General features: G+C 38.1%; 1 protein-coding gene across 1 annotated transcript in view; it reads left to right on the top strand.

The window, feature by feature from the left end:
• The window catches only part of cfap46 (cilia and flagella associated protein 46), a gene marked incomplete at both ends in the record, with an annotated part of 110750 nt that overhangs the window by 31662 nt on the left and 64964 nt on the right, over nucleotides 1-14124 (top strand). Inside the window, 11 exons of the mRNA XM_079248731.1 lie at nucleotides 1411-1529; nucleotides 3891-4022; nucleotides 4262-4326; nucleotides 4995-5159; nucleotides 5546-5669; nucleotides 7196-7290; nucleotides 8483-8635; nucleotides 8794-8893; nucleotides 9283-9381; nucleotides 10987-11177; nucleotides 13817-14042. Coding sequence (XP_079104857.1) covers nucleotides 1411-1529; nucleotides 3891-4022; nucleotides 4262-4326; nucleotides 4995-5159; nucleotides 5546-5669; nucleotides 7196-7290; nucleotides 8483-8635; nucleotides 8794-8893; nucleotides 9283-9381; nucleotides 10987-11177; nucleotides 13817-14042 — 1469 coding nt within the window. The remainder of the gene's footprint in view (nucleotides 1-1410; nucleotides 1530-3890; nucleotides 4023-4261; nucleotides 4327-4994; nucleotides 5160-5545; nucleotides 5670-7195; nucleotides 7291-8482; nucleotides 8636-8793; nucleotides 8894-9282; nucleotides 9382-10986; nucleotides 11178-13816; nucleotides 14043-14124) is intronic.

Raw genomic sequence — 14124 nt, 5'->3', positions numbered from 1 at the left:
TCAGGAGGAGCGTCATCGGTATGCCTCATTTGTCCCCTGTCGCATCAACATCAGTATGTGGTTTTACTAAGAAAATTGTATTTGCACTCTGAGTGACCTAAATGTCCAATAATGCACTTTGAAATTAATGAAAACATGTAGAGAGAGTGTTTTTTGAATCACTGGAATAGTTTTTGTGTGTGGATACCTTACTAAGAAATTCAGTGACCATCTGGGTGTGTCTTTTTCCATCAGTGATCTGCAGTGTGCTTCTTTTTTCGTATTCACAATATGTTGTGAAAATATTGTTTAATAATTAAAATGATTACATGATGTACAGTTCCATTTCTTTTAGACAGAGCGCTGAGTTATTTAGTCTTTAACTACTAGTCAGTGTTAGGCAATGGATATATATTCTTGCTAGAGCTCACAAAAATATGGAAATAAACCCACATAAACTCACACAAAAGACTATCACCAAAGGTAACTTTATACATTCTGCAGTCTGATGAAAGAGGGGCAATTTATAAAATTATGCACAACAAAGCAATATAACTGCATAGTTTAAACATCAGTTTAAAACATCTAAAATATAACTTTGAAGAAATGGAAGATAAATAAAGTGCAAAATAAAATGATAACTTCATGAAAATAGTGCTTTGCTGATTTTTAGCAGCTGGCTTACTTTAATATATATCTTATTGAATTGAGAGGTGCTACCTCTATGTTTATTAATAGTTGATCATCGTCATTACGAGCACGCATTTTCACAGCTTGAGTTCCCACATTGCCTTTAAAAAACTTCAGTCTACTCCAAGTGTCTCCCATTGAATCCCCATGGTTAAGAGGAAAGCAAAGAAACTCCACAGCCACAACCTTTCCTCTCAGTCAGAAGCATGTATTTATTTATGTGCTTCTAAAGGAAAAGAAATATAGCCTATGAAGGTTCAAAGTAGCATGAGCTGGGCTGAATGCGCTCTGTAAGAAGAAACGAAGACACAATTTTGTCCCGTACCTCTACCGTAGTTTCAGATGTCTGGTTGCTTAGTAACGCTTCCCTGACAACCAAACATGCGTTTCACTGATGTTCTGGCCATTACTCCATAGATTTTAGTTTCGTTGTTTATTTTATAAAGTAATGGTTGAATTACGTTTTTTTTTTTTTTTTTTTTAATAATTTCATATCAAGGGCGTAACTTTTTTTTTTTTTTTTTTTTTTTTATAAATTGGTTTCTAAGCTGTCCAAGTTCAGCCGTCAGTTTTCCCACACATGGACCACGACATTCGTCAATACCTAACCCATGCAACGGGAAATAAAGGTTTGTATCTTTCTGTCTTTGGATTTAATGACAAAGTGTGTCTAAACTGTCGACTGGTAGGGTTAATACACACAATGAACATTTAATTATTGTGCTTGCCCAAAATCTACAGACTCTGGAGCTCTCCAGTCTGCATACCGTTTGATTGCGGACTCGGCATCTGGCGCAAACCGACTAACTGCACGCATTTCTCCAGAGTTGCACGTCATTTGTGCGGAAGCAGCTCTGCAGGTGAGGTACTTCTTGTAATCCTTGTAAAAAAAATTAAGTCTGCCTCACCGGTAAAGCTAAGTAGGGTTGCCACCTTTCAGGAATGAAAATAAGGGACGCCCAGCAGGGCTATGTTTTGTACTGTCTTGAGTAAAGGAGTGATTAAATAATCAATTAATCAAACGTAAAAAGATTGAAATGCTTTTTAATCTTTGTGCAAATTTATTAGATATAAGGTTTTGCTAATTAGGCTTCATGAAGCAGTGATTACATGGATCTCTACTAACATGAAGAAAAAATACTTTATAAAGTACACCTGTAAGAAGATTTCTGAGTGAAGAAGGTGCAACATTGAACTTTATAAATAATACTGTGTCACTTCACCTGCATGTGGTAAGAGGGGAGGAGTGGGATGAATTCATATAATTTATATCGTGGTCACTAATACTTGGGCAAGTTCAAATACTTTTTTTTTTTGCTTTATTAAGTTATCGAGAGATTATTATGGGTCAGTTTTTACAAAGTGTAATCATGAAGATGATCATTAAAAAGGAACAACAACAACAAATAAATTAAACAGTATATTACAAGGGGAATCAACCAGGGATGTAGGTGTAAAGTTTGCACAGATGTAAGGGGAAAGTTCAATTACTGTTTTATCAAGACTTAATGCGGCGTTACCATAGCAACGCGTTATTCAGCTGACTTTTAACAGGTGAATGAGTGAGAAAGAAGTTAACATTTGATATATAATGTTACCATGTGGGACCATGGTGGGATGCTGAAATGCGCCATGAAATGCGGCTCCTCGTTATTGGACTGTGTTTGTTTGCTGCCTGTCTCATGACTTGAAGGGAAGTCATGTCATCATAACAGTTTAACAGCACTGATAAAATAATTTATTGAATGAACACTTCACATAGATTTCTTAAAAATTGACATAGAAAACGCATAAAGCTCTAAATATTTTGATATAGGAAATGCATATATTTTAAAAATGAACGCTTCCTGCTATATACATTTCTGTGTGTATGTATTAACTTTTCATCCATTGAAACAACGTTTTTAGTGGTCAAATATGGTATTTATGTTGGCTAATACAGCATATAAATAAATAATCCTGCTGTCTGATATGATGTCGGACAGTCCACGTTGTAAAATGAGCCTTGTAAACATCTTTACAGAAGCTGCAGCCAACAATCACATATGTTTGGCAACCTCTTTTGAATTTGAAGACGTAGAGTAGCCTGCTGGCTACAGAAGACATCTTTAAAAGACGCAAGTCTTCTCCTGAGTGTAGTAATGTAGGAAATCGTAAACACAACACGCAGGCGCAGAGGGGAGGAGGCTGAGACCTGTACAGGTTCTGCCTGACAGGAAGTGTTTACTGGCTGCTGTATATTCTGTGTTTAAATTTGTTCATTATTTTTAGATTGAGTATTGATGTGTGTGACTGACATGTGTAGGCTGTTGGAAAGTGATGAAAATGCGGAAGAAAGTGCGTCATGTCTTGTATTGGTTCAATCCGGGAGGCAACATTTGTCTGTCCATTAAAGGACGGTAGGTGGCAACCCTACCTGTAAGTGTTTTACAATTTTGTTAACTTTAAATACACACTAATTTTATTGTATCCACTCTAGTCTAACTTAAATCAGTACCATATTAGAGAATACTTTAAAAATGCAGTCTCTAGGTTCATATAATCATGTGTTGTCCCACAAGGAAGGAGCTGTGCTCATCAGTCCTTAGTCAGTTTCAGACATTAGTCAACAGCGTGAGCCTCTTGATGCAATCCTATAAGAAAGTGTGAAGTGGGAAAACACATGATTCAAACTTGCCTGCAAGCTTGCTCTTCAGGTGCTGTCAGAAGTATTTCTTATGTTCACTTTTTTATGACTTCTGAGATTTTGCCTAAGACATGCTGCTGCCAGAAGCCTTGGAAATGAAATACTTGCACCTGACTGTGAAAGCTGTGTGGCTCATTTATATAAGTTAATGCCTACTACTGTGATATGTAAGCACTTTCTCCTGTGGAAGTTCCTGCATTATTGCTGACACCGGAATCTAAAAAGGATTTAATGGGTTTGACTTTTAAAAGCAAGACCTTTTCCATCCCTCAAGGATTGTTAGTGAATTTATACCAGTGCCATGTTGCTAATGGTATTTTTAGGTGCAGATATAAAATAACACCTTTACTACAGTAGATTTTAATTTTGATAAGTGAGAGTAACAAATAAAAAAAAAATATATTCAATCATTTCTGAAATGTTTTAACAATGCATCGCTTTTGAAAACACTTTGGTCACATAATCTAAGTGCACATGAAGTAAAATATGTATTGTGCCTGGTCTTTATGCTCCCTCTCTCTGTCTGTGTTTGCAGTTGGGGCATGTGGAGATAAGCACAGCATGTCTACAGATTTACTTTGAGGGCAATCCACCGGCTAATCAATTCCTGTGTCGCGCCTTCCTCTGCAAGGCCCAGCTGAAGTCTCCTCCGGCCACTGGGAGTGTGGTGAGGAGAGTGATTGGACACATCATCTTCAGGGTGTTGTGTGTGTCTGTTAGTGTTTCTGTAACAGTGAGGCATACATGTACAGAAATGGAGCAGATGTCCTGCTGTAGCAAAAAGGAAAACAAACAAAACTCTTTGTCATCTTTTTTGATTTGGTCTCTAAGAAATATTTGCTGTTGTCTTTTCTCATTTTAAATCACTTGAAGGGATTTTTTTTAATCAGTTATCTTCTATTTTAGGAAGACTTCAAAGAGGCTGTGACGTACTTTGTAAAAGCAATTGAAATTTCAAAGACTGAACCAAGGTATGCAAACCTCTCAGATTGTTTTTAAAGTGTAAGAAAAGTTGACCAGTTCCTGCAAACTATGGCTGATCACAGCCAAGTTGCCCTTTTCAAGCATGTAATGAAATTAAAATATTCTCATCAGGGAAAGCTTTTGTTAAGCATACAAGATGGTCTTTGCCACAGATCCAGACTCTTAATAACAGATGGTTTGATTTGCCAATACATAGGTTCCTGTCTTATTTACTGTGAAAAATGCTGACTTAACCTTAGCAAGCCATCATGACTGAACCTTTCAGCTAATGAAATTATAACCTGTCAATAAACGGACTGAATGAGCATATCCAATTAACACCAAAGGGAATACATTCAGTGCAGACTAATGCACAGCACACTCTCTGGTGAATAAATTAGCAACATTCATACAGTCTTGTTCACATATTTTTCTTCAGAACAGTGCTTTGAATTCATAAATGTCTCGCATTTCACACAAAAAAGCCTGTTGGGGGCACTCTCCTGTGGCTCACTGGACGGTTGTTAATGCGCTCACATTTGCAATTCACCACATATACAGTTGACACTTGGTCTTAATTGAGTTATACTAGGAGATGAACTGGCTTGCTTGCATTTCAGATGAATAATTCAGTGTTCCATGTTTACTTTTCTCGCTTGTGATTTGTGAATTACAGATACCACTTCCTTGTGTTCAACGCCTCAGTGCTGTACTTCCAGACAGTGCGTCCTCTACTGCTTTCAGGGCAGTGCTTCCATTTGGTCCCCACTTTGAAGCAGGTGGTACAAAGTTTGGAGGATGTGGCAGACCGAGATCATGCCTGGAGGGCTGAACTCAAGATGTAAGTGCCTCTGCAACATGGTTTTTCTTTAAAACTAACTGTGCTGCTTTAATAATGCAATGCAGGCATTGGGATGAGCATAATAGGAGAAAAAAAATGTTTCTGTTACAAACTTTAGAAAAAACATTGTCTATGCATTGGGATGAATACTTACAGGAGTATGTACAAACTCACAGGGGCAATGTTTGGTCATGTTTAGCTTCAGGTGTCCACCTGAACATACTGAGTCACCATGTTTTTCAGTCAGTTTTTATGTTTTATTTTGTGTTTTACAACCTGAGCAAGTTATTTTTGCATTACACATGTATATTAATGATGATTTACATTACTAAGGCTAGATATACTTACATAATGTCTAATGCCCATATTTCTCTGCTTCTCTTCAGACACTTGCTGAAATGTCTTATAGACTCTGGTGAGGCTGAGGAAGCTACAAACTTTGCCAGAGTTACAGAAGAGTTCATCAACACACATACTCCACATCTTTATCCGAGACTCTATACTGTTCTGGTAAACAACATGTCATATCCATGACTTTTATCAAGGGTAATTTTATGTATCTCCTAGTGTCGGGGTTTTATGAGATAAATAGAGCTCTAAAACCCAGATTCCCTAAACAGTCAAGATGCTGTATGAAATGTAAGAAAAATACAATGCCATGATTTACAAATGTCAAAGTCCCAACAAAATATAAACAAAATATCAGATGTAGAAACTGAGAATTGTTACAATTCCATTGAAAATATTGGTTCCTTTTTAAAATTGACAGCAGTAACACTCTTAACAGCGTGATGTTTCCCATTGTGTAACATCACCTCTTCTTCTAACAACTGTCGTCATGTCTGGGAAGTGAGAAAACCAGTTAATGCAGTTTTAGGAGTGAAATGTTGTCCAATTTTGTCTGATGCAGGATTCTCACTGCTCAGCAGTGCTGGGCTGACATTGCTTTTCATTTAACAATGGTCCAAATGTTTTATGTTGGGGAAAGTTCTGGACTGCAGGCAGGCCAATTCAGCATCCTGACTCTTCCACTCTTGTGATGGATGAAGTGCATAGTTTGCCGTTATCTTGCTGAAAAGTGTAAGAATTTATTTGAAAAAAATCCCCACACATTTTAGATGTTTCCCAACTCCAACACATCTGATTCAGAATTATTGAATCCTTGTAAAGTTCTTTGCAAGCCTGTTGATGAGCCATTTATTTCAGTCAGGTGTGTTAAAGTACAGAAACAGCTGAAATATTCAGGGCAGATGATCCTGAGGACCAGGACTGAGAAACATTGCTCTAAAATCTTAATGTACTCTCAGCATTAATAAAGCCTTTGCAGATGTGGAAGCTACCCATGCCATAGGCACTAATGCAACCCCATTTCATCACAGATGAACTGTCCACTAATAACAAGCCCGATGCATCCTATCCTCGTTAGTCTGCACAATATATTCTTTATAATGTCCAAAAACAAGTTCAGATCTTGGATCATTTGAAATCTGCTTCGCTCCAGAGACGACAATAGTGTTTCTAAATCGTGTTCACATACAGATTCTTGTTTGCATGATGGAGCTTTTCTTAACTTCATTTGTGGATTTCATGGTGAACTGTGTTCAGACAGTGATTTTTAGATCTGTTCCTAAGCCCATGCAGTGATTTACAGAGGCAAATCAAATCTGTTTCAATTACTTTTCCAGCCTTTTTTGCCTCCTTTTCAACTTTTCTTTTTTCTATTCTATTCTATTCTACAGTCATTTAGCTGACGCTTTTATCCAAAGCGACTTACATACACGCTAATACCACTATAGGCACATCAGGGGGCAACTTATGGTTCAGTGTCTTGCCCAAGGACACTTCAGCACATAGTCAGGAGTCAAAATGAGCTAATTTTTTCCATGGAATGGTAAAAAGTCACATTTTGAGTTTCCGAAATGTTTATCATCTATTAAGAATAAAATATGGGTTCACGACATATATAAATCATTGCATTTACATCAAATATGTTGTACTTTTTACAGATGTGCACGTTCTAATGTTTGTCCTTTCAGGTGCAGCACAAGCTGTTTAATGATGAGGTCCTGCTTATAATGAGCCAGCAGAATTCCACCTTAGCTGTCATTTACAAAATGCAGAAATTAAAAAGGTAAAGAAATATTTCCATAACAAAATATTAACTTTACCACGGCAGAGCTTATGTTTGTCTGTTCGTCTGGCTGTCTGTCGGTCTCAAAGTTATGGACAGATTTTAATGAAATTTTCTGGAAATGTAAGAAACAAAATAAGGAAAATGTTATTGCATTTTTGGGGGGAATCTGGATCACAGTATGGATCCAGCAATTTTTTCCAAAAGATTCTTTTAATTTTGGAAGATAGGGATCATTTTGCCAGTAAAACTTCTAATCGTACAGATAACGCCAACAGTCACTGGCAAAAAAAAAAAAAAAATCAAAGGAAATCAAGGAAAACAGGATGTGGCATCTATCCTAATGATGGAAATAAATATGAGTTTTGGAGTTTTTCTCAGGTGAATGACTCTATGGCATGGCAGAGGTCAGCGCTCTGAATGATCCTTAGCGCTGGAGAAAGCAACTTTGTTTTTATGCTGGCATTATAAAAGGCCATTCTGTCTACATAGCTGCAGCAAAGATACACAGGTTTGTTTTCCTGCTGTCCACAAGAAGAACATTTGATCTTCTGTAATAATGATTGTTGTTAGCAGTTGAATGACAAGTCTATTTTTTTCCAAATTGACTGCATGTTTTCCTGTCTTTCGAACATCCTACGAAGTTACAGAAGAATGCTAAGTCACTTTATGAGTGACGTTAGTAAGAGTATTACAAAGGTCAAAATGTTCTTAATATTTATTTTTACTGGTTTTAATCTTGAATGATTTTGGCTGCAGGTGTTACATGAAATGTTTTGATTTCAGTTCAAACTTTTGCTTCATACTTTTTCAAACCTCTTTCAAGAGCCAGCAATCCACTGGCACACTCCTCTGTCTGTGGTGTCCCCCAAGTTTTAACTACTTGACTGCTCATGTTGATTGCACAGTGCTGTTTTTTCTGGTGTGCTGCACTATAGTACAAACCCAACCCCCACCTCCTCTCAGTAGGCATGTACTCATGTCAGAGCTCCTTATGGTTCCTTATTTCAGCAATAAGTGTCGACAGTGTGACTCAGTCCTACCGAGCCGTCCTCAGCACCATATAGTTTATATTGCCTTAGGTTTATGCACTGTTTGGTGTGAGTACATTAGAGGGTGAATTAAAAACAAATACTTGTGTACAGTATTGTGTATTAATGCACCCTGACAGCTTTCTTGATGTTTGTATTAGCTTGATAGGAATAAATGAAAACAAGCTGACAGAAGAGGATTCTATGAGGCTTGAGGAGATGTTCAGTCTCTTAGTGGATTGTACCAAAACACCTGCTACACCTGTGAACTCGTGCCCTCTGCGGAGCCCAACACCCATCCAGCAGTCTGACAGGTTTGGAACCCAGAGAGTCCTGATCAAATTTCCTTTGTTGTTTCACTTCCTAAACCTCCCACTGCTGTAAATCCACATCCCAAGTGCAGAGCACAGCTCAGATTACTGTACTAGAGTGATGTGAATTGTATAAATTATGTTTTATCTGGGATTTGCAGAGTTGCCTTCCTCCTGGAGTTGGCTCTGCTGGCCTTGCAAGTGAAGCATCAGAAAGTAGCCACCGACTGTTTGAAAGAGCTGAAGTCGGCGGGAGAGGCTGTGAGTATCCAATATTCTCTTAAAACCTTGAGCAGGAGAGGCAGCAGCTTTAATTGTGCGTATTATAGAGACGTTCAAATTTATTCATGAATGTGACATTGCCCCTTAAAGAAGCTACTACAAATAGAATTAGCTAAATTAGCTGAGTTCATGATCAAGACCTTAAGAGATTGCTCTAATTTTACTTACAGCAATGTGGAGTTTATTTCAAAGAAAGGACCTTTGTTCTCTTAGTCTTTTGTACATAATTAGCCACATTGCGCATGCCAGTCGCCAGTCCCTTTGATACCAGAAAATGAGACATTAACAGTATGTTGTAGACTTATCATCTTATGCATTATATTTTACTGAACACTGACTTTTGCTGTTGCTTGTTTAAATCTTTTTAGAGTATTGGCCAGCGTATAATGATGGAATGTGTCAGCTGTGAAATCAACCTCCTGATGAAGGACGCAAAGATGAATGACTACTCCAAAGCCATTGTGGAGGTGCTTAATCACACTCAGCACCAATTATATGGTTTTTACCACCTTTTGTAATGAAAGTGAAATGCTTATTTGCTATTTTAATGCTATCAAGCCAGTGTGGGCAAGAACTATGCGTGAGCCAGAGCATGCTTTTAATGGAAGGGCTTGAATCCCAGGGAAAAAATCCTCTGGTATTCCTCCAGTTCAGGTGAATCAGCCAAAAATAGCTACAGTATACTTTCTTATAGAATTTTCCATTAGAAGATGGGACATTGTGGGACATGATCAGCAACAATAAACCGGAAGGCTACGATGTTTAAACTGTGAATGCCTGGGGGAACCACTGATACAAGGCAGGATGAATTTAGGCTTGCTTGTTGTTGTTATCACCAGCTCACCCTGCCATGTTGCAACTGTAGTCGCAACTCATCGGACCAGGCAAAGTTTTTCCAATCTTCTGTTGTTTAACTGTGGTTAGTCTGTGTGAATTGAAGCCTCGGTTTCCTGTTCTTACCCAACAATATTGATACGGGGTGTGGTCTTCGACTCTAGCCCATCTGCTTCAAGGTGTTTTGTGTTCAGACATGGTGTTCGGCATACCTTGGCTGAAACCAGGGTATGAGTTACTGTTGTCTTTCTATAATCTCATTCTTGAAATGGTTGTATGTGAAAGTTCCAGTAGAGCAGCAGTTTCTGAAAAATGCAGACCAACAACTGCCATGTTCGAACTAATTGAAATTCACTCTCTGCCTTATTTTGATGTTTGAACTTCACCAAGCCATCTTAACCATATTTCTTCTGTCTCTTTGGCTTTTGCCTTTTGGGGTCGCCACAGCGAATCTTCTGCTTCCATCTAACCCTATCCACTCCGTCCTCTTCTCTCACTCCAACTACCTTCACGTCTTCCCTCAAAACATCCATAAATCTCCTCTTCGGTCTTCCTCTAGGCCTCCTGTGTGGTGGTTCCAACCTCAGCATCCTTCTACTGTGATGGGTTGTGAAAGGTGTTAAGTTACTTTCTGAGATGATCCAGTAACTGTGTTCAATGGATTTTCATGATGTGAAATGCTATTTTACATGTATTTTAAGTATACATACATACATCCGGTATATATACATATTACAGTAGCCCAGATTTGCTCAAGTATCAAGCCCTGGTTGCCAACAGTGATCACATCCTGTTCAAGCCTCAGAAGTGACCTTAAAGACCATGTTGGCCTTGGTCCATACTTGCCTGCCTGTTTTTGGTCTGATGGCATAATTGTTACTGGTGTCTTGTTTGTCATTTTTCTTTTTCTGTATCTATATTTGCTTGAGTATTAAATCCCAAAATCTCTTTTTAATACCATCTAAAAAGTGTTGCATCAGTTTGAGTAACATTGTTTGATTATCAGTTAATCAGTCTAATATGCGTTTTCGTTTCCTTTCTAACAGAATCAGAACAGGAAGCAGGGTCACATCATTGTGCAATCTCATTTCATACCATACTGTGAAAAGTCCCTGAATCAAGAATTGGCTCATTAACATATTCAGCCAAATTTAATCCACATATACTTGCCAAGTGATAGAAATGCTGCACTTCATCGCTACACGACAGATTTTCAGTCTGCAATTGTTATCCTACAGGCCCGCCTGAAGGAGATAGACAAGCTGGATAAGTGGCTGAAGACTGCAGTGAGGGAGGGGGACCCTGAAGCTGTGCAAGCACTGTGTGTTACCCAGTGGAATATCTGCCTGCCGCTCCTGCAGCACAATCTCAGGAAACGCATCAGGACACCTCTGCTCAAACTAGCCAAAGCTCTGGAGGACATTCACAGGTTGAATCATAACTGATTATACAATATGCATGCATAGTTGACCTTCCATTTGGTTTTCCTGCTGAATGAGCATCTTGTAAACATCTATTCACACTGCAGAACAACGGAACAGCAAGACAAAACTTGCCTGTTTAAACATGAAATTTATTCTTTAAGACAAACTAGATAAACACCCAGACTTGAATAGTTCCACTACCATGTTTCACCGCTGATGAGATGCATTTTGTTGTCATGTTTGTCTTTTTACATTCATCCTTCTATCACCTCAATATATCCCTAACCCAAATCTTGTCATTACTTTTGAAATTTGTTTATTTTCTGAGCTTCATTTTCATTTTGTAAAGAACACTGAGTCATACCCTGTTTTACTTCCTGTCTTCATCTTTTTTCCTCCATTGTGATTGCTTCCCCCGCTGCCCTCATTAGATCCACCCGTGTTTTATGCCTCCTTGTATTTATAGCCTAGTCAGTTGTCACTTTGTCTGTATTTATTTCTGACTTGCCTGCCATTCTCTTCTTTTTTGCCTGGATTTTTTTGTAGACCTCAGCCTGTTCCTTTTTGTGTGTTTGTTGTTTTCCTGTCAGGATTTTTTTTCTCACTGCTTCTTCAGCTGTTTCTAAATCTCACTCTTTGTTGGTTTTACCCGACACATGTCCTACATGTGTTTCTCTTTTGAACCACACATACTGGAGTTCATTAATGAATAGGAGTCTTTTCATCATCCTCTGCACACTTCTGGGATATCTCATCCCACCCAAAGCTTTTGGCCTCGCCTTCCCCCTGAAAAGTGGTTTAGAAGAACAACTCATCTCCTGAGACCGATGCTCTCACATCATCATTCTTTTAACAGGACTGAAACAAATCTTGTCTTTGTTTAAGAAAATCTGGATCTGGGACTAAGTTTTTTAATCCTCACAAAGAAAGCTTAATGTACAAATATTTCTTTGGTGCGGTCACTACTGAGATCATTTTGTGTTGGAAACAAGGGATCCAGTTTTAATAAGATGCTTTTGTAAACTGTAACCTGTCTTTTTTGGGTAGACTGTGTGACTTAAAATCAAACTTGACCTCAGGCAAAGCCTGAGTTACAGCCATAACAAATGATTAATTATACATTTAATGTCACAAAGGAATATTTGATCATTTTTTAAAGGCCAGATGTTTAGTAAATCATAAAAAATAAAAGCTCATCTTAAATTTGATAGCAGCAGAATATCTAAAAAGTTTTGACAAGGTTGTGTTTACTTCTGCAGCTTGCTCTTGTCTTTTAATGACGACTTTTGGAAGAATAATATTGCTCCATTCTTGTCTAACATAGCTTTCAAGCTGCTCATGATTCCTTATTCTTCTTTGTTGAATTTCACATTGCTCAATCATCAGTTGTGCTTTTTTTTTTTTTTTTTTAGTATAAGGTCTGAACTGCTGGCAAGCCATTCCAGCACATGGACCCTTCTACTATGACACTATGCTGCTGTAATGAATTAGATGTAACATCAAATTTAACATTAGATAGCTGAAAAGTACATGCAGGGTTCTGTGAAAAAAATGTGCATTACAATATATGTCACTTTAAAACCAGTAAATACCTTTCAGCATTGGTGGTTGGTACCTTTCCAGATGTGCAGGCGTCTGTTTCACAGGGACAAATGTGCCACTATACTATCAGACAATCTAACAAAGTACTGGTAACAAGCCAGACGGTCTTTTATACTCTGAAGGGCAAGGCATCTGTGATTTTCAGAGAGAATTTCAACTTTTAACTCATTGGACCACAGAGCAGTTTCCATTTTGCCTTAGTCCTTCTCAAATGAGCTTTGACCTAAAAAAAGACCGCAAGCTTTCTGAATCATTTTCACATATGGCATCTTTTTAGCATGACACAGTTTTAACCTTTATTTGTAGATGGTGAACTGTGTCCACAGACAGCGATTCCTGGAAATGCTTCAAAGGCAGTGATTGCAATAATGAGGATAAGATCATGGTATTAAAATGTAGATTTTGGACTTCCTCTCCTGCACACAGATACATTTCTAGATTGTCAATCTTTAGTTTATATTTTTTGCTGTAGATAAGAGATTAGTAAAAAAAAATCTTCACAATTAATGTTGAAAAAATGATTTTGAAATTTCTTTACCATTTCTAGACTCAACTTTAAGCTTATTTTTACATCTGAGCGCCTTTTTTTTTTTTTTATACCCGTGTTACTGATCTTTGATGGCAGTTAGTGTCATTTTACTGTTTTTACCAAAACTAGTAGATCTAATCATGTTGTTTTCCTTTTAAGCCCAGCTGCAAACTACAGTTTGCTAAAACATGCGAGATAAGGTGTCCCATATGTGTAATGTCAGGAATTTTAACAATGCCTTGTGGGATAAAACTTACCAGTCCAGTGTATCTCTACGTCTCAGAAGACAGGTTGACTGTATGAAGGAATGGCATTTCACTGTTTCCTACAGGCTCCATTTCTGATCATTGCACCTCTCAGATAATCAAGCTAATTTTTTTTTCTTTTGTTTGGGCTGTGAATGAGTGGTTATCACATATTATGTAATCGTTTGCATTATCTAACCATTTTCAACAAGCTAACTAATGTGTTTTCTTTACTTCCTTTAAAAGTGCATGTGTGTTGCTCTTACAGTATGTTGCTGGAGTTGCGCTGTCACGTACACTCAGAGCTGGCAACAATTGAGGAAGAGGAGGGTTGTCTCGAGGCTTCTTTGGCTCATCTTCAGAAAGCCATGCTGCTGGATAACAGGTCACAACGAGAACGACTGTCGTCAGCTTTTCATCTCCTGGAGCTCAGACGGACCCTCTACCACACACCTACCCGGGCCGAGGATAAGGCCGCTATGCTGATGCAGCAGGTTTTCTGCCCATATGTTTCAGACTGCTTGACATTACATAGCTCATTATAGAAGGCAAGATTTTTTATGTGTAAATGGGACG

This window comes from Telmatherina bonti (genome assembly GCF_933228915.1).
Source record: "Telmatherina bonti genome assembly, chromosome: 11".
In the NCBI taxonomy this organism is placed as follows: Eukaryota; Metazoa; Chordata; class Actinopteri; order Atheriniformes; family Telmatherinidae; genus Telmatherina; species Telmatherina bonti.
The sequence above is the reverse complement of the archived record's forward strand: the minus strand, read 5'-3'. Positions and strand labels throughout refer to the sequence as shown.